The sequence below is a fragment of the Nelusetta ayraudi genome, unplaced genomic scaffold, assembly GCF_046127955.1.
Source record: "Nelusetta ayraudi isolate G7.1 ecotype Tasmania unplaced genomic scaffold, CSIRO-AGI_Nayr_v1 ptg000200l, whole genome shotgun sequence".
Taxonomy (NCBI): Eukaryota; Metazoa; Chordata; class Actinopteri; order Tetraodontiformes; family Monacanthidae; genus Nelusetta; species Nelusetta ayraudi.
Window position 1 is genome coordinate 422153 of NW_027466249.1, and position 25802 is coordinate 447954.

General features: G+C 54.3%; 1 protein-coding gene across 1 annotated transcript in view; it reads right to left on the minus strand.

Moving 5' to 3' along the window:
* Positions 1-25802, minus strand: part of ttn.1 (titin, tandem duplicate 1) — a 97838-nt gene that overhangs the window by 46336 nt on the left and 25700 nt on the right. Inside the window, exons 51-108 of the mRNA XM_076015844.1 lie at positions 25357-25656; positions 25099-25204; positions 24784-24980; positions 24389-24697; positions 24025-24303; positions 23572-23871; positions 22909-23211; positions 22622-22815; positions 22357-22540; positions 21971-22273; positions 21438-21737; positions 21194-21312; positions 20937-21114; positions 20560-20844; positions 20173-20466; positions 19378-19677; positions 19082-19263; positions 18697-18826; positions 18431-18621; positions 17882-18311; positions 16904-17209; positions 16644-16825; positions 16413-16542; positions 16151-16302; positions 15916-16063; positions 15520-15685; positions 15273-15424; positions 14888-15184; positions 14286-14585; positions 13884-14198; positions 13651-13799; positions 13413-13563; positions 13040-13321; positions 12643-12945; positions 12234-12536; positions 11804-12085; positions 11535-11722; positions 11334-11445; positions 10800-11102; positions 10239-10547; positions 9725-10006; positions 9286-9585; positions 8894-9187; positions 5844-8813; positions 5216-5536; positions 4815-5099; positions 4428-4733; positions 4150-4313; positions 3703-3946; positions 3339-3614; positions 2946-3245; positions 2543-2845; positions 2153-2452; positions 1734-2021; positions 1347-1649; positions 827-1129; positions 428-733; positions 36-323 (exon numbers count right to left, since the gene is read on the minus strand). Of these exons, the coding sequence (XP_075871959.1) occupies positions 36-323; positions 428-733; positions 827-1129; positions 1347-1649; positions 1734-2021; positions 2153-2452; positions 2543-2845; positions 2946-3245; positions 3339-3614; positions 3703-3946; positions 4150-4313; positions 4428-4733; positions 4815-5099; positions 5216-5536; positions 5844-8813; positions 8894-9187; positions 9286-9585; positions 9725-10006; positions 10239-10547; positions 10800-11102; positions 11334-11445; positions 11535-11722; positions 11804-12085; positions 12234-12536; positions 12643-12945; positions 13040-13321; positions 13413-13563; positions 13651-13799; positions 13884-14198; positions 14286-14585; positions 14888-15184; positions 15273-15424; positions 15520-15685; positions 15916-16063; positions 16151-16302; positions 16413-16542; positions 16644-16825; positions 16904-17209; positions 17882-18311; positions 18431-18621; positions 18697-18826; positions 19082-19263; positions 19378-19677; positions 20173-20466; positions 20560-20844; positions 20937-21114; positions 21194-21312; positions 21438-21737; positions 21971-22273; positions 22357-22540; positions 22622-22815; positions 22909-23211; positions 23572-23871; positions 24025-24303; positions 24389-24697; positions 24784-24980; positions 25099-25204; positions 25357-25656 (17247 nt within the window). The remainder of the gene's footprint in view (positions 1-35; positions 324-427; positions 734-826; positions 1130-1346; positions 1650-1733; positions 2022-2152; positions 2453-2542; positions 2846-2945; positions 3246-3338; positions 3615-3702; positions 3947-4149; positions 4314-4427; positions 4734-4814; positions 5100-5215; positions 5537-5843; positions 8814-8893; positions 9188-9285; positions 9586-9724; positions 10007-10238; positions 10548-10799; positions 11103-11333; positions 11446-11534; positions 11723-11803; positions 12086-12233; positions 12537-12642; positions 12946-13039; positions 13322-13412; positions 13564-13650; positions 13800-13883; positions 14199-14285; positions 14586-14887; positions 15185-15272; positions 15425-15519; positions 15686-15915; positions 16064-16150; positions 16303-16412; positions 16543-16643; positions 16826-16903; positions 17210-17881; positions 18312-18430; positions 18622-18696; positions 18827-19081; positions 19264-19377; positions 19678-20172; positions 20467-20559; positions 20845-20936; positions 21115-21193; positions 21313-21437; positions 21738-21970; positions 22274-22356; positions 22541-22621; positions 22816-22908; positions 23212-23571; positions 23872-24024; positions 24304-24388; positions 24698-24783; positions 24981-25098; positions 25205-25356; positions 25657-25802) is intronic.

Here is a 25802-nt window from a genome sequence, read left to right on the forward strand (position 1 = left end):
AATCAGGAGAGATGTGCGAGTGACACTGGACTGACCGAGGACCTTGACCACGATGGTGTACATCTTCATTCCCGCCGTGCTCTCCAGGCTCAGAATGTATTTGCCAGCATCGTATCTGTTGACATTCTCCACCATCACCGTGGTGTCAGCGTTGGTGGATTTAATAACGATGCCCTGGCGGTCCTTGATGTTTGTATTCATCTTTGCCCAGGTGATCCTGGGAACGGGGCGGCCCTTGATGTTGGCGTGCAGCCGCATGGTGACGCCGGCATTTAGTGTCAAGCCCTCCTTCAGCTCTGCGCTAAGCTCCGCCTCTGGGGCAACTGCAGGTACAACACATGATGTCAGTGTGAAAAAGACAAGCACACGCCCTCACAAAGCAGCGTGAATGAAACTGACGTGCTAGAACTCCAGATTTGGTTCTTACCAACGATGTCTTTGGCCGTGTGCACTCCGGGGACCTCGCACGGCTCGCTGAAACCAACCTTGTTGACGGCAGTGATGCGGCACTGGTACTCGGCCCGGTCGATGAGGTTCTGAATGACGTAACTTGTTTCCTGCAGATTCCTGGGAACATTGCAGCGGATCCAGTCTGCCGTGTTTGCCCTCTTGCACTCCACCAGGTATCCAAGGACCGGGCTTCCGCCGTCGCTGGTGGGAGCCGTCCAGGTGAGGCTGACAGTGCTGTGGGTGGTGTCGGTCACACTGGGGTTCACAACAGGCCGAGGAGGTGCTGGGTGGGTGGGGCGCAATGACAAGGTTAGCAATAAACTAACGATAACACACGTGGCTTCATGTCAGATAGAAGCAGCAGAGCAGGACTCACTGATGGGGTTCTGTGCAGTGGTGCCAGCGGACGGCTCGCTGGGTTTGCCAAGGCCTGCGGCGTTGGCAGCAATGACTCTGAACTCATACTCGGCTCCTTCTGTGAGGCCTGTGATGTCCAGTGTCCTCTCCGTCATCAGCTTCCTGTTCAGCCTGGTCCAATTAATCTCTTTGCTCTCTTTCTTCTCCAGCATGTACCCCAGGATAGTGGACTTCCCATCATCTGCAGGCTCCTTCCAGCTCACAGTCATGCTCTCCTTGGTCACATTTGTAATCACTGGCATCTCACAAGGGCCAGGAGTCGCTGAGAGGATGGCAAGTTTACATTTTCAGTTCAGCATTTGGACGTTCAAAACTTAGGAAACAAGTCAATAAATGTTCACACTCTGCCCCCACAGGGCTTTAATAAGGACCAAGAACTTGGATTCGTAATGACGGGCTGATGGAACCTCAAAGCTCCTCAGCACCACTGATGTTAGTTCAGTTCATCGAAGGTTAGAATCAGAGGGACAGTGACTCACTGAAAGGGTTCTTGGCAATGACCGGGCTGGTGATGAGGGCGTCTCCGACACCCCAAGTGTTCTCAGCGCGGATTCTGAACTGGTATTCACGACCCTCGATCAGTTTCTCCACACTGATCTGGAGGAGGTCTCCCTTGACCTTGGAGGACACCTGAGCCCAGTTAGCTCTGCTGGTTTCACGCTTATCCACGATGTAGTTGCTGATGGGGGCCCCGCCATCCTTCAGGGGAGGCTCCCAGGACATCTTGATACTCGTGGCGTGAACCTCCATGTATGCAGCATTGACAGGAGCACCGGGCACATCTGAACACATTGGACATGTTAACTTGCAGAGATGAGCATATTTAGTAAAGTCGAGGCCCTCGAACAGAGACGAATGTTACTCACCGAGGACGACGACCTGAACCTCCGCGGTCTTGGTGCCGCTGGCATTCTCGGCAACGATTGCGTAGGTTCCTGTGTGCTCTTTGGTCACGGCTGACATCTCCAGTTGGAAGTGATGCCTCTGGTGGGTGATGACCTGGCCTTCGCCTGATTTCAGATTATCGTCGCCTCTTCTCCAGGTCACCCTGGGCATGGGCTTGCCATGCACCTCAGCCTGCAGCAGGACCGAGGCACCAGCCTTCACCTTCACGCCCTTCTGCATTCTGGCATCCAGCTCAACCCTCGGGGGAACTGAGATGTGAAATTGGATTATACGTTGTTTGTTAGGAAGCTGAACACAATATACAGTATTGTATACAGATATACTTTTCTCTCTAGCTTCAAGTCAGTGGAAAATCAGAGTGTGAATAAAAGTCTCTCACCATTCTCAGCACAGACCAGGATGGCGTCCGTGGGCTCAGAAGGTTTGCTGATGTTAACGGCAGTTTTTGCAATGACTCTGAACTGGTACTGCAGGTCCCTCTCCAAGCCGGTCACGGTGTACTCCTCCCTCGGGACATTCTGGCTGCTGGTGTTGCAGCGAGTCCAGGTGTCTCCCGGAACCCGCATTGTTTCAACGTAGTAGCCGATAATCTTGCTGCCGCCGTCATTTTTAGGACGAGACCACACCAGCGTGACAGAGTTCTTGGTGACGTCCAAGACCTCGGGCTTACCTGGAGTGTCTGTCATGCAAAGAGACCAAGGCTAAGGTCAGGAAACTCTGTTCAATGGAATTAGGTATGCTAAGGAAGCCGCTGCGTTGGCAAACCTACCGACAGGCGTTCTGGCAGTGACAAAGTCGGTCTTGGCACTCGGTTTGCCCTGACCGGCACGGTTGATTGCAGAGACCCTGAAAGTGTACTCAAGGCCCTCGATAAGGCCAGCACAGGGGTACTCGGTGGTGCGGACAACGGTATCGTTGGCCTTAACCCACAGCAGACTGTTTCTTTCCTTGCGCTCGATGTAATAGCCTGTGACGGGACTGCCGCCATCACTCTCAGGCTTATCCCAAGCAACAAACATGCAGTCCTTATTGGTCTTGGTGATGCGGCAGTTCAGAGGTTCACTTGGAACATCTGGTGACAACAACAACAACAAAGCATTAATACAGTATTTATGTTAACGCTGTCATAAAACAACCATTTTAATCTTGAACTCATCGGAAGTCCGACTCACCAAAGGGGAACTTGGCAATCATCCTGTCAGACTGAACCGGATCTGAGACGCCAAAGCGATTCTCAGCACGGATGCGGAACACGTACTCCTTTCCAGGGATGAGCTTCCCAAGTCTGCAACTGGTCTTTGCGACGGAAGAGACGGCGGTGACCCAGTCTCCCCGGCTCACATCGCACTTCTCCACCACGTAGTTGGTGATGTTGCTGCCTCCGTCCTCCAGAGGTTTACTCCAAGACAGTGAGCAGGCGTCAGAGTCAATGTCGCTGATCTCGACCGGACCCTCGGGAGGACCGGGGATGTCTGAAAGCATTTAAGGGACGTGTTTAAAAATGAGCCTGTTTCTGCGACGCCGGCCTAAGCAGTTGTTTCTTGCTAAGAGGAGGAGGTACGGACCTCTGATGACGATCTTCAGGGCCTGGGATACGGTCGCAGAACTGTTCTCTGCCACCAGGCTGTACTCTCCACTGTCGGTTCTGGACACGTCTTTGATGATCAGGACACACAGGTTGCCAGACTGGTGGACTGCCAAACGGCTGGACGGCACCACTTTGTCCTCGCCGCGCATCCACTTACAGCTGGGGGCAGGTTTCCCTGACACCAGGGCCTCCACCCTGAGCTTGGCGCCAGCTCTGGCACCGACTGTCTCTGGCATGATGATAGTTGGCTCCACTGATGGCGACGAGGAAATTGTGGTTAGAATCGTAATGTGATACTCTGAAGCCAAAGCGATGAAGCGTTATCAGGAGTGAGGACTCACACATCTGCTCCTTGATCTCCACGGGCTGCCGGCTCTCAGTGAACGAGCTCATGCCCATGATGTTCTTGGCTGCCACTCTGAACTTGTACCTCTTGCCCTCCTTCAGACCACTGATGCTGATGGTCAAACCTTTCACTGTGGTGTAGGCGTTCCACACCTCCGGTTCAGGTTCTGCGTCCTCGTCCTCTTCAACAGCTGGAGGTGGTGGAGGAGGTTCCTGTGGAGCTTCCTCTCCCTCAGGCACCTGTGTGGGGCAAATTGAAGCTCATAAATGAATAAAGTCAATCTATTGGTTCATTTATTAATGAAAAGGAATTATTTACAACATGTTGTTTTCTGTATTTATTTGGCAGTGGTGATGCATTTACAACACCTTCATGTATCTTTTTTGCTTCTGTAACACAAAAACAAATGAAAGCATAGCGGAGAAATACTCAAGTGACAGACCTGCACAGGTGCGGGAGGCTCAGGAGGAGGTTTCACCTCAATGTATTCAATGACATAACCGTCAATCTTTGCTCCACCGTCCCTTGCAGGCCTGACCCAGCCCACGGTGGCGCTGTTCTTCGTGATCTCCAACACCTCGATCTTCTCGCAGGGATCGGGTTTGCCTGCAGGAGGGGAAACAAACTGGGTGTGCTGAAATGTTTCTAAAGAGTGGATGCAAATGTGGTGGCTGGAAGCTGCTTGCTGCTGTTGAGCGTGTGGCATGGCTTGATACGCACTGACGGGATCGGAGGCCAGGTAAGAAGTGGGCGACACCCTGGGTACTCCTGGGCCGTACTCGTTGACAGCGGTCACTCTGAAGTAGTACTCCGTGCCGGGCATCAGACCGCTGACCTTCAACGGAACTTTGTCCTTGTCCACCTCAGCTTTGACGGTGGCCCAAGTCTTGCGATCGATCTCACGCTTCTCAACGGTATAATGGGTGACCTCACTACCGCCATCGTTGTCTGGCGGACTCCAGGCCAGCATGGCTGATGTCTGTTTAATGTCCGTTGCCTCCAGATTCATGACAGGTCCAGGTGTGTCTGTTGTGGAGAAGTAATTCAGTCAGCATTCAGTTGACCAAAACTAAATCCAACCTCATGCAAAGACAACGCAGAACCTACCCAGAACCTTAACGTTGACAAAAACTGCCTTTTCTCCGGCGGTGCTTCGCAGAGTCAGGCAGTATTTTCCAGAGTCGTCACGGGTGCTGTCGGGAATGACCAGGAAGGTCATCGTGTCGATGATGTCGACCTTCCCCTTCCTCACCACGTTGTCAACGCCCATCCTCCTCCAAGTGACTTGAGGAGGCGGTCTTCCTCTGATAGTGGCACACAGTCTGATAGGACAGCCCGCTCTCACCGTCAGCCCCTGCTTCAGGTTGGCGTCCAGGTCGATTTCTGGCGCCTCTGTTGAGAGAACAGAAAAGAAACGGCCTCAGCTTCAAGAACATTTGGAGATCATTTGGAGATCATTTCTTTTTGAAAAATAAAAGAAGAGGTTTAATATTCGACCGAGTCCTCACCTAAAATATCCTTGGGGATCACGACACCTTCCAGGTCACATGGCAGGCTCATGCCCACCTGGTTCTGAGCAGAGACTCTGAATTCGTACGCCAGCTTCTCGTCAAGACTCGTCACCGTGAACTCGCACACGACCAGCTGAGCGGCCACATTGCACCTCTTCCATCCGTCTTCTCCTTTCTTCACACTCGCTGGGACCCTCATCTCCACAACGTACCCAATGAGGGGGGCTCCACCGTCGGACACAGGCTTCGTCCACCCCAGGGTGACGGAGGACTTGGTGCTGTCCAATACTTTCAGATTGGTAGGTGGTGCAGGGGGACCTGTGAAGAAGAAGTGCGAGGTTGTGCAGGAGTGATTAACGTTGTGTGCATATGCAACAACCTCAACCTTCCATCCAGCTGAGGAAACCTCAGAGAGGGAAGCGCACACAAAGAGCACGGCAGCAGGATTGTCAATGGTTATTCCACTGAATCCAGATCAAGTCCAGAAGCAGGGACCTATGAGTCCAGGAGCAGTTTAGGAACCAACAACACCTCAATTCTTTCTGCAAAAGATCCAATGTGCCTTTTACTCTAAAACTCATTTTATGACAAACACATTAAAGTGATGACATGCGCGGCAACGTACCGACTGCATCCTTGGCAGTGATCGTTCGCGAAGGTTTGCTCGGGCTGCCGACGCCAATTTCATTGACGGCCTTGACTCTGTACTGGTAGTCGTGGAGAGGCAGGAGTCCGGTGACGGTGAAACGAGTTGCCGGGATGGGATCCTTGTTGACGGGAGACCAGCGCACGGCGTGCTCCTCCCTCTTCTCCAACAGGTACCCTGTGATTGGCTTCCCGCCGTCTCTCTCTGGCTCTGACCACTGCACCGTCATTTCCTCCTTGGAAATCTTGCTGATCTCCGGCGCCTCCGGAGCATCAGGGACACTGAACTGCGTGCCGGCGAGTATGGCTTCGGACTGCACTGCGGGGCCGGGACCCATCTTGTTCTCAGCACGGACTCTGAAGATGTACTCGTTCCCCTCGATGAGACGCGTCACTCTGGCGTTATTTGTGATGACGGCGTTGGAGTGGACCGACCAGACTCCCCGCTTTGTCTCACATTTCTCAATAATGTAGTTGTAAATGTCACAGCCACCGTCGTCCTCTGGGACCTCCCAGGCCAGATGGCACCTGTCAGCTGTGATACCTGAGACCTTGAGATCCCTGACTGGACCTGGTCTATCCAGAACGTTGACCTTGGCGTGAGCAGAACTCGTTCCTGCGCTGTTTGAGGCCGTAACAATGTACTTGCCACTGTCTGTGCGTCTGGCACCAGAGATCAACAGTTTGGAGAAGTCCGTGCCACTTTCAAGCTGAAGCCTGGGGCTCTTTCTGATCTCCTCAGTCTTCTCGTCTTTGGTCCATTTGATATCAGGAAGAGGTTTACCCTTCACAATTGCTTCGATGGGAATGGAGTCTCCTGCCCTCACCACAAGCGTTCCATCCAGTTTAATCTTAATCTCAGGCTCCAGAATCTGTTCTTTAACCAGGACTTCACCCGTGGTCACCCAGCCGCTCTCGCCTCCCTCGTTCTTTGTCTGAACTCGGAACTGGTAGATCTGATTTTCGAGGCACCTATCAGCCATGAAGAAAGTCTCTTTGATGGCACCTTTGTGAACCCGCTCCCACTCCTCAGCTTCCTTTGGCTTCTTCTCAACGTGGTAGCCGAGGTTGCGGCTACCGCCGTCATAATCTGGCTTCTTCCATTTGAGGAAGCAGAAGGTTTTGCCGATCTCTGAGATTTGGAAATCAACTGGTTCACCCGGCTTTTCAATGGGATCGACTGCCAGAACGGGTGTCTTGGTCTCGGTGGAAGGACCAGCCCCAATCTTGTTCTCAGCGCTGACGCGGAAGAAGTACTCGCAGCCCTCAGTAAGCGGAGCCTTCAACAGGCGCTTGGTGCAGTCACTGGAGACCACTGTCCATCCTCTCTGGCTGGGCTGTCGGCACTCGATGAAGTACTGAGTGATTTCAGTACCTCCGTTGTCTTCAGGGTTCTCCCAAGAAAACATGCAGGAGTTCTTGGTCACGTAAGTTACTTTAAGGTTCTGGCAAGCTCCTGGTGTATCCAGAACATTGACAATGATAGTGGCCTGTGCCTGTCCACTGCTGTTCTTTGCAACAATGGCATATTTACCATAGTCCGACCTAACTGCGTCGTTGATGACGAGCTCGCACAGAGGGTAGTTGTTGTTCATTTCAGTGCGCTTGTCACGAGACAATGCTCGAGCGTCCTTGGTCCACGTGATCTCTGGGTCTGGTCTGCCCTTCACCCTGGTAATAAGACTGATGATCTGACCCGCCCTAACAGTTAGAGAGTCACGACATGAGACGTCAACCACGACCTCAGGGGGCACGAGGATGTCCTTTGCCAAGACGGTTTCAGCAAGTTCTCTGGGTTCACTGTCGCCGACCTTGTTGGTGGCTCTAATGCGGAATCTGTACTCCATGCCCTCAATGAGGCCTGGGACTCTGTAAGCACACATCTTGATGAGGTCCTTGTTAATTCTATCCCACTGAGCAGTTCCAGATTTCTGTGCCTCAACCAGATAACCCAGGATTGGACTGCCTCCATCTCTTGTTGGCTTTGTCCAGCAGATGTCAGCATAGTTCTTACTCCAGTCCTTCAGTTTAGGATTGCCGGGCGGCCCAGGTCGGGTGATGGCACGGGTGGCTTTGACGGGGTCAGATGTGAGGGAGGGCTCACTTGTACCAGCTACGTTTTCAGCAAATACTCGGAACTCGTAGGTGTTGCCTTCAAACAGGCCTGAGACTCTGTATCTGAGGTCCAGCACAGGGGTTTTGTTGACACGGATCCATTTCCCTGTCATTTCTCTGCGTTCGATTACATAGCCGCTAATTGGGCTTCCTCCGTCATAGTCAGGCAAAGTCCACGCCACTGTAACAGCGTTCTCGGTAATGTCAGAGCACTCCGGCAAACCTGGTGGACCAGGTGGATTGAACATGTGCTTGGCAATAGTTGGAGGACTTTCAAGGCCAGCGCCGATTCCAATCTTGTTCTCGGCACGGACACGGACAATGTACTCGCGACCCTTCTCCAGCCTCGACACCTTGGCTTTGGTGGCAGTTCCACTGGAACTAACAACGGACCACGGCTCCCATGGCTTCTTCACGTCCTTCTTTTCAACCACGTAGTTGGTGATGGGCGTGCCGCCGTCATCTTTGGGTGCTCTCCACTGAATCATCATGTAATCAGGGGTGACCTCCAAGATGTTGATGGGCTCAATGGGTGCACCAGGAAGGTCGAGCACTGTGACGTGCAGGGCCACAGTCTTGCTGCCGGCAGGGTTGCTGACAGTGAGGGCGTACTCTCCGGTGTCTCCTCTTTTGCATTCCGGTATCGTCAGAACGGTGGAGGGTCCGGCCGTCTTAATGTTGTAGCGACCCTCAGACGTGATCTCTGCACCGTCGGTCACCCATTTAGCTGTAGGAGTGGGGATGCCTGTCATCTTGGCCGGAAGGACAATGGTACTGCCGGCTTTAAGAGTGAGGCCTTCGATGAGCTTCACATCGACTTCAATGGTTGGTGGCACTACAAGAGAGCAGAGAAATCACAATGTCAGCATCAAGGCACACCTGCAACTGAGAAGGTTTTGCTGCTGAGCGTCTCACATGTCTTCTCTTGGCAGGTGACAGGGACGCTGGTGTCGGGACTGCTCACGCCAATGGCGTTCTGGGCCTTGACCCTGAAGCGGTAAGTCTTGCCCTCCTCCAGCTTGGTGACGTGAGTGTGGTTGTTGCTGACCGTCTTGAAGGGGACCCAGTCCGTCTGGCCGTCTTCCTGGTATTCTACGATAAAGCCGGTGACTTCGCTGCCACCTGTTCGATCGGGCCACTCCCACGCCAACCACACCTCAGTCTTGTCTGCATCAGTATGGTGCAAGTTCTTGGGTGGGCCAGGGGGATCTGAAAGAGTCAATATATAAAAATGGAGTCGAATCGTTGAGCTCTCCTCGTTTTACGACAAACTAAAGCCACAACTTCCACGGAGATATTTTACTCACAAAGTGGGTCGACTGCCTTCACAGGTGTTTTAGTCGTCACGTAATCGCTTCTGCCAAACTGGTTCTCAGCAGCGACTCTGAAGAGATACTGGATTCCTTCCATCAGGTACATGGCCATCAGACTCAGCTTCTTGTTGGCCGCAGACACTGGCACCCACTGCTCAGCAGCCACATCCTTCTTCTCTACCACATAGTGAGAGATCACCGCGCCGCCGTTGTCCTCGGGAACCTTCCAAGTCAAGTAAGCCGACTCACTGGTCACCTCAGAGACCGCCAGGTCCCTGGGTGGGGTGGGCTTGTCTGTTGTACGAGAGGAGGATCAGCATTTACCATCAGAGTTCATGCCTATCAATACAAACAGTAGACTGGATGATTGTAATAATGGTGTTTTTTTAAATATATATATATATATATATGGATAAAGTAACGCTTGACATACTCAGCACCAGCACTGCCACAGTTGCTGATTTCTTCCCAGCAGCGTTCTCCGCAGTGAGGGTGTAGTTGCCCGAGTCAGGCCGCACCGACTTGGGGATGAAAACTTTGCTGCCAGTGGCGGTGACAGCGACGGTGATGTGAGAAGGAACGTCGCCATCGTTTTTCTTCCAGCTGACGTTGGGCGTCGGCACGCCCTTGATGGTGGCACTCAGGGTGATGTCGGTGCCGAGCATTGCCAGGTGGTCCCGGGCCATGTTGGCGTCGAGCAGCAGCTCTGGCTCCTCTGCGGCAGGAAGAGAAAAACATTTATATGCAAACTCACTCAATAAAACGGTGTCGTGGTTTCTTGTTGGGTTTCTGACCCAAACCCAATTATTAATCAATTCATTTATTAATTATCTTGTTGTCCAGAATAACACGCTACATGTTGAACGTCAGTTGAGTGCATCAATGAAAGCAATAAAGTGAAAACCATCCTCAGGAAATCATCATGCATTGCTGCCGGGCCTCCTCACCCAGTCGCTCGTGCACTTTGATGGTCTGCTTGACGTAAGCCGGGTCAGATTTGCCAGCGGCGTTAACAGTGAAGATCCTGAAGGTGTAGTCCTGTCCGTCACTCAGTCCCGTCACCACGTAGTGGAGGTCGGGGCACTGCTCTGGGGTCTCGTTGGCCTGGACCCAGTCCACGGCACCTGGCTTCTGGTGCTCCACCAGGTAACCGAAGATCCGGCCTTTTCCGTCGTGGCGGGGCAACTTCCACTTCAGGCTGACCGAGTCCTTGGTCTTGTCGTAAGCCTCGGGGGTAACGGGAGGGCTGGGAGGCACTGCAGAGAAGAAAGTGAGCGGGAGAAAATGTAAATGGCCCAAACTTCTTGATCTCCTGTAGTTTATCTGTTATTTCCATGATGTCACATGACCCAATTGTGCGTAACTGAATTTCAAACAACATCCTAAAGCAAGAAAATAAAAACAAGACAATGTCAACACAGTTGGGACTTCAAGCACAGAAGCGGGTTTGACTGTGCGTGTGTGTGTGTGTGTGTGTGTGTGTGTGTGTGTGTGTGTGGCTCACTGACCAATAGGATCTTTGGCCAGGATTGGTTTGGAGGGGGGACTGGGATCTCCAGTTCCCAACTCGTTTTCAGCCATCACCCTGAACTCGTACTCGCATCCCTCTACCAGGTCTTGCACTCTGTACTGGGTGGCTGGGTACAGTGGTTCTCTAGTGGCTCTGGACCACCTCTTGGCTGTGGGCTCCTTCTTTTCTAGGATGTAGTTGGTGATGGGCTTCCCGCCGTCCCGAGGTCGATTCCACAGCACCAGAGCATTTGTTGCATAAACCTCTCTAACGGTTGGCATCTCCGGGGCCTCAGGAACTCCTGCAGACACCAGAACACAAGTTAAGACTGAATGTGTTTCCACTGAAGGCTGCTATAGCTCAGTAGTCCCCAATCCATTGATATCGGAAGACTGCTGAACCTGTAGAGGACCTGCTTGATACTAATGGCTCCAAGAGATCCATGGCCGCGTGCTTCAGGAGGATAAAAACCTGCTCATGAACCTGAGCTGAGATCAAGAGATAGGACGGACGCCGTAGATGCAGAACGTACTGAAGAGGTCTTTGGCTCTCATCTCCTCAGAGTCCAGAGGGTCGCTGATGCCGTACATGTTCTCGGCCGAGATCCTCATGACGTACTCCCGACCCTCCGTCAACTTGGGGATCTGAAGGACACAACAGCATCAATGTCTCTGATGGAGACAGAAAGCATCTTAGCAGCAATCTGGACTGGGCTCAGTCTCCATAGATTCACCTTGCATGTAGTTTTGGTCGTTGCAGACGTGACTGTGGTCCACATGTCTCTGTTGGTGTCTCTCTTCTCTACAATGTAGTTGGAGACGTCAACGCCCCCGCTGTCCAGGGGAGGTTTCCAGGAGATCACCATAAACTCTCTGTGCACCTCCTCAAACACCACGGGGCCAACGGGAGGAGTGGGACGGTCTGCAAGGAGGGCGGAGATTAGTCAAAGTTCTGGTAGAACCCAAACCTTTCATCGTTTAAACCCTTCACCCAACTACCTACCGACCACTGTGACCATGCAGACCCCCTTCCTGGAGCCCGTGCTGTTCTCCACCACCACCACGTATCTGCCGCTGTGTTGGCGCTCTGCTTTCATCAGGCCCAGCGACATCGTGCTCAACGTGTTCTTGAACATGACGTGCTTGTCGGCTTTCAGCTCATCCTCGTCTCGGTACCACATGATGGACGGCGAGGGTTTGCCGGTGTAGCGGCCCTGGAGGAGGCAACTCTCACCGACACGGATGACGATCTTGTCCCTGAAGTCCAGCTCGATGGTTGGCGGCTCTGGACGACGAGATTGGAAATGGTAAGGCTGAGAGTAAGGAACGCGTCCTGCGCGTGCTTCCAGTGAGCAGACATGTATGTAGCATTGTAAGCTAGGAAGAGTTTTCACTGTAAGCAGGACATTGATTCCAGTAGGAGGAGTCCTCACCCAGTTCATCCTTGCAGGTGATTGGCTTGGTGCAGAATGAAGGCTTGCTGGGTCCGACCTCATTGGCGGCGATGACCCTGAACTCGTAGGTGTCTCCCTCCCTCAGGCCATCGTAGGTGTACTTCCTCTCCATCAGCTTCTCCTTGGTCAGGCGGCTGTACTTGTCCTTGCCGATCATACGAGCCTCCAAGATGTACATGGTGACCTCTGAACCGCCGTCAAACTTTGGCGGCTTCCAGGTGACGCTGATCAAGTCCTTGGTGACCTTGGTGACCTCCAGCTCCTCCGGGCGATCGGGAACACCTGATGGGAGCAGCGGCAGAGACACAATATTGTGTAGCTGAAGATGACGAGTGCTGTGTCTTATGTTGACATTTCAATGTCGCTGATGAATGTCGGTGGGACTCACTCATTGGTTCCTTGATGATGACTTCAGCCGCTGTCTGCACAAAAGGTCCAATGCCAATTGCGTTCTCAGCGGCCACTCTGAAGAAGTAGGACTTCCCGGGGGTGAGGCCACGAGCCACAGCGTTCTGTCTGCTGGCGGTGAAGTAGACCGAGGTCCAGGCTTTGCGCTCGGCCTCGCGCTTCTCAATGATGAAGTTGCTGATGGGCGAACCGCCGTCGTTCTCAGGGAAAAACCAGTTGAGCTTGCAGGAGTCCGCGCTCAGGTTCTCGGTGGTCAAGGGAATGCCAACAGGTCCGGGAACATCTGAGGGACAGACAGCCAGGGTGCAGTGTTTGAGACTGAATACTACGTCTTACGGTGCGATGCTCCATGATTGGATGAGTTCACTGCCTCTTACCCAGAACCTCAACGGTGACGTTCTTTGTCTTCTCGCCACCAATGTTTTTAGCAGTCAGTGTGTAGACACCAAGGTGCCTCCTGGCACAAGGTTTAATGACCAGAGATGAGCTGATGGCTGTGGTCTCCACTTTAGCCTCAGGAGGCAAAGCAGCTCCGTCCCTGCTCCAAATGACCTCCGGGGACGGCTGGCCAGACACGTAGGCGATGATTCGGATCACTCCGCCCGCATGGACCACCATCCTCTCCTTCACCGAGGCGTCCAGATCGACTTCCGGAGCAACTAGAAGGAAACCCAGAGCTTCACATCCTGCCTCTCAGACCTGGGTACAAGTTCACGAGTGCTCTGAAAGATTTGACCCAGAAAGACTCACCGGTTCTGTCGTTGACTTCCAGCACCTCGGGGACTTCTCCTGCTTCACCGTTGCCAGCAGCATTGAAGGCAACGACCCTGAACCGGTATTTGCCACCAGTCTTCAAACCAGCGATCACAAAGCGGGTTCCACGGATCTCCGTGTCTTTGGCCTGACAAACAAAAAAAACAAGAATCAGGAAATTTGCCAGTTAGCTCCTGAGCAAAGGGCTCCTCGCCCACCGCTAACTTCCTGTTACCTTGAGCCAAGCCTCAGTCTCCTCCTCCTTGTACTCCACCCAGTATCCCAGGATCTTGGAACCTCCGTCTTTCAGAGGAGGTATCCACTCCAGGTCCACTGTGGACTTGGTCCAGTCAGAAACCTTGGGAGTCGGTGGAGAGGGCGGGGCTACAGGTGGAGACAGACAGACAGTCAAAGCCACGTCTCTGCTGTTTCAACGGTGGAACTTCATGATCAGAGTGAGGTTCTTACAGATGGGGTCTCTGGCAAAGATGGGGTCGGTGAGAGGACTGGGCAGTCCAGGTCCCGCTGCATTGACGGCCGTCACCCTGAACAGGTACTGGGAGCCTTCAATCAGTCCGGTCACCACGAAGGACTCGCCCATGCCCATTGGACGAATGGGGTCACGGGTGACGCGTACCCAGCGTTTGCCCGTCGTTTCTTTTCTTTCCAGCCAGAAGCCGGTGATCGGGGTGCCGCCGTCGTCTTCAGGCTCCTCCCAGTTGAGAGTCATGGAGTCCATGGTGATATTGGTGACTGTTGGCTTCTCACACTGACCGGGAACAGCTGCAGGGAGAGGTAAAGGTCAAGGTTAGGGGTCGACAGCGTGTGTTGTGGTTTCTCTCCGAACAGCAGAGTTCATCCTGGACTCACTGTAAAGGTCCCGGGCCACCTCAGGCTCACTGTCCAGCGGCTCTCCCACTCCGTATTTGTTCTGGGCCATGATGCGGAACACATACTCGTGTCCCTTCATCAGGTTCTCCACGGTCCAGAGTCGGTCCTTGGGCTCATTTGTGACAGGAACCCAGGTCTTCCTGGTGGCCACGCGTCTCCAGATGACGTAGTTTGTGACTTTAGAGCCGCCGTCGTCCTTGGGTGGCAGCCAGGACAGCGTGATCTTCTCCGCACCGATCTCCTCAAACTTAATGGGAGCAGAGGGAGGACCGGGCCGGCCTGGAGGACAAAGGAACGCTTGAGATCAGGCCAGGTCCATGACACCCAGATCGTCAGTTCCTTCAGACGCTGTTCAGGCAAATTTTATACAACTACAAAAATTCTGAAGATCAAACTCCTGACACATAAAGCAAAAACTGAAAACTGACTTGTTGTAATGTTCGATCCAGGAAAACATGGATCTGGTTCACAGCATCAGGTGGTGATTCAGCACTGAAGCATTCATTAAAAGTAGGTCTCGAACTAACTGGGCAGATGTTAGAGTGAGCGAGGAAGACGAAGGCCAAGGGCAGAGTTCCTACCCAGGACGTTGAGCCTCATCTCCTTGGAGGCCTTGCCCAGACTGTTGGAGGCCACCAGGGTGTAGAGGCCGGTGTCGGGGCGCTTGCCCTGCTGGATGAGCAGGGTGCAGCTGTCGTCAGACACCATCTTGTTGATGTGCTCGTCGTACACCACCTCCACCTTGTCGTCGGACTTGTGGGGCGGAGCCTTGAACCATGTGAGCGTGGGGAACGGACAGCCACGGATCTTGGCCACGATGCTGATGTCGCAACCCTGCTCCACCTCCAGGAACTCCTTCAGCTCGATGGACGGAGCACCTAGAGGATGATTTATTTTTTTCAATGCTGCAGTGGCTCTAAACTCAAAGCAGACAGCAGCAGGTGGTCTGTTTGGTTCTGGTCTTACAGCTCTGGTCCTGGATGACGATGGGTCCCGCTGTGGTCGAGGGTCGGCTGGCTCCGGCCTCATTGTAGGCCTGGACTCTGAATTCGTACTCGTCTCCTTCCCTCAAGTCCTCCACCTTAAACCTGGTGGTGTCCACGTCCCTTCTGTTACACCTGAGGGCCACAGAACCACAGTTTAGCTGTAGGAACAACTGCTCCTCAGACCCGAAGAAGAAGAACCAACATGCAGTGAGTGGTGAAGGCCGCACCTCCTCCAGGACTCCTTATGGGTGCCGCTGGCATCCCAGCACAGGAGGTCCACACTGTAGTGGCTGACGGGTGAACCGCCGTCATTCTTTGGAGCCTTCCAGGTCAAGGTCACCGTGCCCTTCCTCACACTGTGAATCTTCAACCTGGTCGGAGGATCAGGAGGGTCTGCAAGCCAACAGTATCGGTGAGTTCATGTGGAGGTCTGCATCAGCATCATGGTCCCAGCAGAGGGCAGCACTGGTCCAAGCTGCAGACCCTCCGCACTGTTTTATCACAGCGGGAACTACACACTACTACACACTGCACTGCACCAACTGTGTCAACCCCAGTTGCTGGTGTGCGTTTGTTAAGCCGACCATAAAAACAAAACAAGAGAAAAGCAAGAAGCAGCTCACGGATGGGATCTCTGGCTTTGGCTCCTTCCAGGGTCTCGGCGTAAGGACCGAAGCCAAAGCGGTTCTCGGCCCGGATGCGGAACAGATACTCTTGTCCGTGGATGAGGTCTGGGACCACCAGGGACTGAGCAGCACAAGCTGGGTTCACCTGCAGCAGGGAGACAAGGAGCCAGGTGTCACCGGCGCTCGGCTGGTTGTTGCCGGATCCGTCCGGCGGCGGAATGTGGCGCTGTACCTTGGTCCAGGCTTTGCCGTGCACGGTCTTCTCCTCAATGAAGTAGCTCCTCACTCGTTCGCCTCCGTCGCACTCTGGAGCTTTCCAGGTGAGTCTGCAGGTTCCTCTGGTGACGTCGCTCACCTTCAGGTCTCGAGGGGCTCCGGGCAGGTCTGCAAAGCCACAGAGAAGAGCAGCAGTGCACCTCAGCCACACCGTCTTCTCACACAGATCTCTGCTGCCACTGCCGGGAGGAGGGAGGGGGGGGGCGGGGGGGTCTTACCGAGCACCATGACTCTGACTTTGACCACTTTGTGTCCTGCGGGGCTCTCGGCGTTGATGATGTATCGGCCGCTGTGGCTCAGTTTGCTCTCTGGGAGGACGATGAGCGAGCCGGTGTCTGTGGAGTGAACCTGCGGCAGCGCCACACAGATGGAAGGTTAACCACCAGAACACCCCCCCACCCCCCACCCACCCGACCCCGGGTCCGGACCTGACGGAACGTTGAACCCACCTCAGAGTCCACCGGCAGCGTGTGCAGCTCGTTCTTCTTCTCCGTCTCGGCGGCGCCGTCGAAGGTCCAGGTGACCTTGGGGACGGGTCGTCCGGTGATGGTGGCAGGGATCCTGACGGTGGTCCCGGCTCTGCAGTTCAGCAGGTCGTGGGCGCTCACGTCCAGAGTCACGCTGGGCTCGACTGGGCACAAAGAGAACACACTGTTGCTGCTTCTGGTCGGCAACCACGTCAGCGGAGACAAAGGTGGGTTTTCCTCACTCAGGATGTCCTGGACCAGGATGTCTGCCGTCTTGGCCGGCTCAGACCGCCCGGCCGCGTTGACGGCGTAGATCCTGAACTTGCACTTTTTGCCTTCCTTCAGGTCTGGGACGGTTATTTCAGTGGAGGGGTGGAGCTTGTCTGCTGGGTTCACCCTCCTCCAATCGGGAGAGCCCTCCTCGTGCACTTCAACGATGTAACCTTTGACCGGGCTGCCGCCATCTCTGTCAGGCGGACTCCAGCTGAGGGTGATGCTGCTCTTGGTCTTGTCTTTGACCTCAGGGGCTCCGGGAGAGCCGGGGACATCTGACAAACAAACAGAGGGATGGCGGTCACTCACTGAGACGACTGACTCACTCCAACAAGAGATTCAAATCACAGGTCCTTTGAGTCAAATGGGCGGTGAGATGAACCGGTCCAATCAAATGAGGGACAAAAGTGCTACGTTGATTTGCCTGCTAGCTAGCGAGCTAGCTGTGGGATTCAAGTAAAATAAGCAGCGTTCACCATCTGACAATCAAAGTGCAGAGGTTTCAAGGTGCAGCCGGGTGATTGACAGGCACCACTGACCAATCAGGTTGGGCGAAAAAAACGCTTCAGTTTGAACCGGAGGACTTCCTCCCGGACTCGGCTGCTGCGTTCGTCCCAGAAGCAGAACACGGTGAAGATTTTTTGTCACAGTTTTCAACTTGACAAGCTTCTGTTCCCGCTCATTTTGATGATGGCAGCTGACGGTTGTATGAAATAAACAGCGAACTTTCAGGTTCTCAGAAAATGAGAATCTCACAGAAAGCAGTGATGAAAGCAGGAGGTTTTCAGCACGGACGCCAGACTGTGGAAAAGTTCCCTTGGATGCACTCAGCAGTCGGCTGGGCCTCTTGCATGAAATACTGAACCTTTACACCAAGTCTTTGAGATGTCCTTGTATGACACACGCACACACACACACACACACAGGGTTTTCAGAGGTGGACTCACTGCAGGGGTCGACGGCAAAGCGGCACTCCGAGGCCTCGCTGGGCGGCCCCACGCCGGCCGCGTTGCAGGCTGCGATCCTGAACTGGTACTCGGTTCCCTCGATGAGGCGCAGCACCGTGTACTGCAGCCCTCTGACCGCCGGCTTGGTGACGGGGGAGCGGTTGACGCGGCCCCAGTACACGGCGCCGCGCTCCCTCTTCTCCAGCCAGTAGCCCTGGATGGTGGAGCCGCCGTTGTCCAGGGGAGGGTCCCAGGTCAGGGTCATGGTGGTGGTCGTGGCGGCCACGATCTTGGGATTGCGCGGCGGTCCGGGGAGGCCGAACGGATCCTTGAGTTGGACTTTCTCCGAGTCGCAGCCGTCGCTGACGCCGTACTTGTTCTCGGCTTTGATCCTGAACTGGTAGCAACCGTTCAGGTTGAGCTTGTAGACCTGCGAGGACAAAGCAGCAGCAGCAGCAGCAGCAGCAGCCTGGTCAGTAGCTGGCAGCTTCAGGAACTGGAAACCACTTGCAAAATGTTGTGTGTTTGCTGCTCCAACTTCCTGCTCACCCCGTATCTCCTGTCGATGAGGTTGACCGTCTGGACCTCAAAGTCGGACTTCTTCTTGCTGGCATCTCTGCGCTCCACGACGTAGTTGGTGATCTCGCTGCCGCCGTTGTCCTCGGGGGCGTCCCAGGTCAGATAACAGGACTCGGCCTTGACGTCGGTCACGGCGACGTTCCTGGGAGGGAGAGGACGGTCTGGGGAACGCAGGCGGTCGGTGAGAAAAGCAGCACAGACAAACTGGGAAAGGTCTGCAGGACTTTGGCTCTCACCGAGTACTTCAAGGTGGACGGTGTGCTGGGCTTTGCCAAAACAGTTCTCGGCCGTTAGCGTGTAGCTGCCCTTGTCTGGTCTGATGGTCTCGGGGATGGAAACTTTGGTCCTCACAGTCGACTTGTTCACCTGAAGACAAATTAGCCGTTGATTGAAAATCAACGTTAAAAAGTGAAGCTGCTCTGAAGGTGCCGGCGAGGTCACAAGGTGTCACCTGATTTGACAGAACTTCACACCTAAAAGCTATTTTTTAAATTATTATTATTATTATTGATCAGATTAGACACTCTGTTCATCCCCAGATGAATCAATGCAGCAAACCCACGGACCCTCTGAATGCTTGAAGTGGTCTACAAAGGTGAAACCAAGACGCTGAGTTCTCACTTCTTCCGTCTCCAGGGTCATTTTCTCCACGTCCGGCTTCTCGATCACGGTCTGGTCCTTGGTCCAGCAGATGGTGGCCAGAGGAAGAGCCTTGACCTCAGCCGGGATGTCGACGGCCGCACCTTTCCTCACGGTGATGGTGTTGCTCTTGAAGAACTTGAGGATGGAGATGACCGGAGCGACTGAGGAGCAGAGGAACATTGCGAGGTCTCGTCAGCTTTGTGAGCCGCAAGCAAAACACTTGTGAAGAGTCGTCGACGTCGATGTCGAGCGGCGAGCGGCGAGCGGCGTCGTACTCTCGTCGTCCTGGATCCTGGCGCCGATGGGCTTCGAGGGGTCTCCGTCCCCCACCTCGTTGACGGCTTTGACGCGGAACTGGTACTCCTGGTTCTCCGACAGGTTCTCGATGGTCCCGCAGCACTCGGTGAAGATCTTGCGGTTGGCCACGTCGAACTCGTTGCTATCCGACCTCATCTTCTCCACGTAGTAGCCTCTGATGGGGCTGCCGCCGTCCCAGCGGGGGGGCTGCCAGGCCAGGCTGATGCTGGTCTTGCCCCGGTCGGTGTAGTGCAGCTTCTCGGGGGCAGAAGGGGTTTCTAGGAGAGCGGGGAGGTTGTCCTTCAATCATCACACTCACAAATCTCCCATCATCATCTTTTGGTTTTTAAGGTCCAGTGTGGAAAACCTTTTCAATGTTATGTCGGTCAAAGCTCAACATAGTGACTAGAAATACATGAATACCAGTGTGTACAAACCGCAGTACAATTAAAGGCATTTGGTTTTCCTTTTTTTTTTTAAATCTAAGAATACACACAGATCAAGGGTTTGTCTCCCAGTTAGCGAGCATGTTTCTAAGGAAGCCTGGAGTGGACAATCCAGCGGCCTGACAGCCAGTTTCATCATTAGACCCAACGAAGAAGAAGAAGGTGGACTAGGTTCAGGTTTCTGCTCGCAGGCCACCGTAGCTCACGGGCAAGCTTGGGAGAGGAAGGGTGAGTGAAAGAGGCTGCAATCTAAAATGTGACCACTTGATGTCGCTGTTTCTTCTAAAAAATAAGTTACACTGCACAAGGCGGCCTTGGGTCAGATACCTTTGGGATCCTCGGCCAGGATGGGTCCAATATCCGCCGGTGCACCGTCGCCGTACTTGTTCCTGGCCACCACCCTGAAGTCGTACTCCTCCCCGGCCAGCAGGCCCTGGATGTCACACTTGCAGGAGGCCATTTCAATGGGTTGGCGGAAGAGCTTCATCTTGGCGTCCTTCCTCAGCACCTCGTAGCCGATGATGTCGCTACCCCCGTTGTCCAGGGGGTCGGCCCAGGTCAGGGTGATGTTCTTCTTGGTCACCACCACCGTCTTCAGATCGACCACCGGTCCAGGAACATCTGAGGGCACAAACGACCGTTGTGTCTAATGGCAGTGACTCGGATGGATCCGCGCTCGCAGGGGGTCATCGACTACAGACTGAGACCACTGACCCATCACATCCACTCTGGTCTCGGCCGTCTTGGTGCCGCTACTGTTGGTTCCCGTGATCTGGAACTTTCCGTGGTCGGCCCTCACGGCCTTCTTGATGAACAGCACGCTGTTCTTGCCCTCCGTCTCCACCATCATTCGCTCCTTGTCTATTTCAGCTTCGTTCTTGGTCCACTTGACTTCGGGCTGAGGTCGACCCGTCACCACGGCAGGAAGCCTGAGTGGCGCACCAGCTTTGATGATGACGCCGTTCTTGACCGAAACGTCGAGTTCCACGCTTGGAGTTTCTGAAGTTGACGAGCGATCAGACGAGAATCAGACCAAACCAAACAAACCCAAAAAAAACAGTGGGCCAAACGTAGATTCTTGTTGTTTCTACCTTCAGGCTCTTTGACAGTCACAGGTTCAGTCACTCCAGGAGCTCCAGGTCCTGCATCGTTGACAGCCAGGACACGGATGTAGTAATCTGCTCCCTCCGTCAGGCCGCCCACAGTGTAGCTCAGGTCCTTACAGCGGAACTCTGTGCTGCGGGACCAGTCCTTCTGGCCAGCCAGGACCTGGGTGCGGGAAAACCACAGTTCAACCACACAGGTCTGGAGTCCCAGACACATCAGTTGCTGGCTTGACTTCCTCTACCTTCTCCACGTGGTACCCCAGGATGTCTCCTCCGCCGTTGTACAGAGGTGGCTTCCAGGCCACAATAACAAAGTCCTTCCCAGTGTCCACAATCCAGGGTGTGGGAGGACCAGGCGGCACTGTGTGCGTACAAATATCAAAATAAAAAGCTTCATCGTGGGAGCCGCTCTCATGATCAGCCACCAGGGGGCACAAAACAACCACACAACTGCGTTTCAGTGCAGAGGTTTTCACTGAAACTCACAGATGGCGTCCATGGCGACGGTGCGGTCGGTGGGCTCGCTGAAGGGTCCGGGCCCGGCCAGGTTCTCGGCACACACTCGGAAGATGTACGTCAGTCCCTCCATCAGGCCGCTGACCTTCACCTCCAGGGAGTTGAGCAGGGCCCGGTTGACTCGCGTCCAGTGTTTGCTGTTCACCTCCTTGCGCTCGATCCAGTAGCCCAGGATGGGACTGCCGTTGTCCTTGGGCTCGTGCCAGGAGATGTGGGCAGTGCTCGCCGTCACCTCGTGCACCCGAGGAGTGTTAGGAGCATCGGGAGGGTCTGAGGGACGTCGGTGAAGAGGGGTCAGTGGAGAGTCCAACTACAGGCACAGTCAAACCTCACCTCTCAGACAGGTCAACAAACTCCACATTTGTGCTGACCAATCTCATCTATGTGTTATTAGCATGTGTGTAGCAGTAACTGTACGTGTACTGAAGACTTGTGGTCTAGGTCTTCTGCGTCAGTCGAGAGCCTTCACAGGTTCTCGAGTCGTGGGGAGGAAGTGAACTCACCAAACTGGTTCTTGGCCAGCAGGGGCTCGGAGACGCACGGCGGCCCACAGCCAAACTTGTTCTCGGCCGTGACTCTGAAGATGTACTCCTTTCCTTCGATGAGCTTGGTGACGGGGAAGCTGGTGCCCTTCAGGGTGGAAGTGACCGTGATCCAGCCGATCTCCTCGTTCTTGTTGTCCTTCTTCTCCAGGATGTAGTTGAGGATCTCGCTGCCGCCGTCGTCCTCAGGAGGCTCCCAGTTGGTCACGACAGAGGTGTTCCTGATCTCGTCGAAGGTAAAGTTTATCGGGGCGCTGGGTTTATCTGCAGTGGGACAGAATGGGGCCGAGAAGGTCAAGAAGGTTCTGGATGACTCTGATGTGGCTCAGGAAGAGTCTGTATCTTACCAAGCACATTGACTGTGCAGGAAGCGGTGGCGACACCGTGGATGTTCTCCACCTGGATGGTGAAGTTTCCGTGGTCGGCTCTGATGGCGTCACGGATCATCAAGGCAGACTGCCCCCTGGTGGTCTGATCCAGACCCAGGCGCTCACGCAGCGGAGTCACAAACTCCTCCTCAGGTTCAGGAACCTTGAGGTGCAGGAAGAGAATACGTTTTTCAGGAAAAACCCAGAGGATGGACGCACCGTTCCAGCCGCTGCCGTGTTAAACCTTGGTCTTCTTCTTCTTCTTGAGCACAGGGACGGCGGTCTTGGTCGGCTCCTTGGTGACGTCCTCGTTGTTCTTCAGCCAGCTGACTTTAGGATATGGAGAACCGGAGATGTAGGCATCGATCCGGATCTCCTCTCCCTTCTTGATGCAGACGCCCGCCTGCATGCGTGCATGAAGGGCGACCTGTGGTTTTTCTGCAAACGAAAGCTCTCAGAGTTTAGTGGCTTGGCATTAAAAGGGAGACGGAGGCGTCGTCGTAGTTTACAGAGTTTGTGGGTTTTACACACCAACGGGATCTGCAGCCTTGATGGGCTGAGAGCTGCGAGAGGGCTCACTAACGCCAGCAGCATTCTCCGCCCGGACCCTGAACTGGTATTCCATGTCCTCCTTCAGGCCCGTGACCACGTAGGAGAACCCAGGTACCAGTGCGGGGGTCACCCTCTCAAAGCGGTCACCGTCCTTCTCAATCTTCTCCAGGATGTAGCCCTGGATGGGACAGCCGCCGTCGTTGTCGGGAGCCTTCCAGGTGACCGTGATGGACTTGCAGGTGGGATCGCAGGCCTCCACCTGCAGCGGTGGGTCTGGCTTCTCTGTGAGGGTTCGACACACACCAGACAGTGAGCTCTCGATGTTGGGGCAGCAGATAAACCATCTCTACCTATATCAATATCTATCTATCCATCCATCCATCCTTCCATCCCTCCATCTCTCCATCCTTCCATCCCTCCATCTCTCCATCCTTCCATCCATCCACCTTCCTGTTTTTCTGTATTTCCATTTCACCCCACCAGTCAAAGCAGATCAACGCCCTCTTGTGTTTGGATCTGCTCCAAGTTTCTTCCTAATCGGAAGTTTTTCCTGACCACCGTCACCCCCTGCTGCTCTGAACTTCTAAGGTTAGTTGACTGATTGATTGATTGACTGATTGATTGATTGACTGATTGACTCACGCTTGACTTCCTCTGTAATGACCGGCGTGCGGAGCTCCAGATACTCTCCGGCTCCGACCTGGTTGACGGCCTTCACCCTGAAGTAGTACTCGCAGTTGGTGTAGAGATCTTTAACGTTGTAGGTCAAGATGTTCTCCCCGGACGTGACGGGCATGAAGGTCTTCTTGGAGGCCTCGCGCCGCTCCAGTGTGTAGCTGACGATGGGCGAACCGCCGTCGTCCTCGGGGGCTTCCCAGCTGACCTTGCAGGTGGACTTGGTGGCGTCACTGGAGCTGATGTCTTTGCACTGTCCAGGCAGGCCTGAAGGAAGACAGTGACCTCAGTGACCTACTGCTACTACTGATAATAATATCATACATACAATACTTCCAACAGCCTCATCGGTGCTTGATACCTAAGCATCAGCATAAGATCGGTACAATCTTTGACTCTCTGAAACAGCGGTCGTCCTACCGATGACTTTGACGTTGGCGGTCCCGGTGGCGGTCCCGAGACTGTTCTCCAGGGTGATGGCGTAGGCGCCGGCGTCTGCACGTCTGCACTTGAGCAGCTCCAGGTGAGCCGAGTTCATCTCCACCGTCATGGACAGTCGCTCGTCCGCCTTGCACTCCACCGCATCCCTCTGCCAGACCATCTTAGGGGTGGGGATGGCCCTGTAGGGGACCTTCAGGTGGAGCTTCTCGCCTTCCACCACCACCAGGTCCTGCACCTGCAGCTCCATGGTGGGGGCACCTTCAGAGAGGGCAGAGGTTAGGGTTAGTGTTGAGCTTGGAGGCTGTTCTGGTTCTGTGAGTGGTGTGGATGTGAGGGTGCTTACAGTCTGGGTCCTTGGTGGAAACCTTGTCTGAGATCTCTGAAGGGTCACTCACACCCACAGAGTTGATGGCACGGATCCTGATGACGTACTTCTTCTCAGCCTTGATTCCATCATCGATCCTGAACTTGGCCTCTTTGACCGGCCTGGTGTTGACCCGGAGCCACTTCAGCTCGGGACGGGCCTCGGCCACCTCCACGTGGTAGCCGCTGACCGGGCAGCCGCCGTCTTTGGCCGGGGGCTTCCAGGTGACGGTGATGTGCTCCCTGCTGGCGTCGGGAACGGCCAGGTCCAGCGGAGGAGACGGAACGCCTGCAGGGGAGGAGAAGATGAGTTGAAATTTGAAGGCTCCAAACCAATTTGCCAAAGAGCCGACGCTGTCTGCAGGGGGCGCCTACTGGTTGGGTCCTCGATGGTGAGGACCTCGGTGGGCTCGCTGGGATCTCCGATGCCGGCCTCGTTCTCGGCTCTGACCTGGAACTGAACCTCGGAACCTTCGTCCACATCCGTTACCGTGAACTGAGTGTTTTTGTCGGGAGTCTTGCAGCATTTCAGCCAACGAGTTCCTAGTTTCTCCTTTTTCTCGATAACGTACCTGAAAAAGAGTTAAGCGCAAGAATCAGCAGTCGTTGGAGACGTCTTGCATCAGTTTCCTTCTCACTGGAAACTCAAATGTTTTCACTGGATTTGATTTCTTTCGTTATTGATGTTACTTTGTTATCGGTCTTCCACCGTTACTCTTGGGAGGTTCCCATTTCAGCTCCACGTGTCTTCTGGTGACATCCACCACTGTCAGGGCGTAAGGAGGTCCAGGAGTCGCTGCGGCAAACACACACAATTTAATTCCATTATTATTATTACTGTTCCATTAAAGCTGAGGGATCAGCAGGACCTGCGCAGGCCCACCGGGCCTGGCTGGGGGTCCAGATTATCTTCACATGAAAAGCGTGAGGTCTGGGTGGAAGACTCACTGAATGTGTCCTTGGCCAGCACGGCGTCCTCCAGCTCGCAGAAGTCGCTCGTTCCCACGGTGTTCTCGGCGGCCACGCGGAAGACGTAGAGCGAGCCTTCGTTGAGAGGAGAGACGGTGTACTTGAGCTCCTTGACGGTGGTGTCCACCGACTGCCAGTTCTTCCGCCTCACGTCCCGCTTCTCCACCACGTAGTTGGTGATGGGGGAGCCGCCGTCGCTGCTGGGCGCCTGCCACTTCAGGTCAGCGTTAACTTTGGTGATGTTGGTGACCTCCAGCCACTGAGGAGCAGACGGCGGATCTGTGGGAAGACACGGCACGAGATGACACCGAGTCAGAATTCAGAAGCATTTTGTCACCGACGGCATCGAAACTAAAGGTCAAATTGAGTTATTGAATATCCACAGGTCAATAAGGCTCCTGCTCCCTGGTAGTTCCTATTGGGGG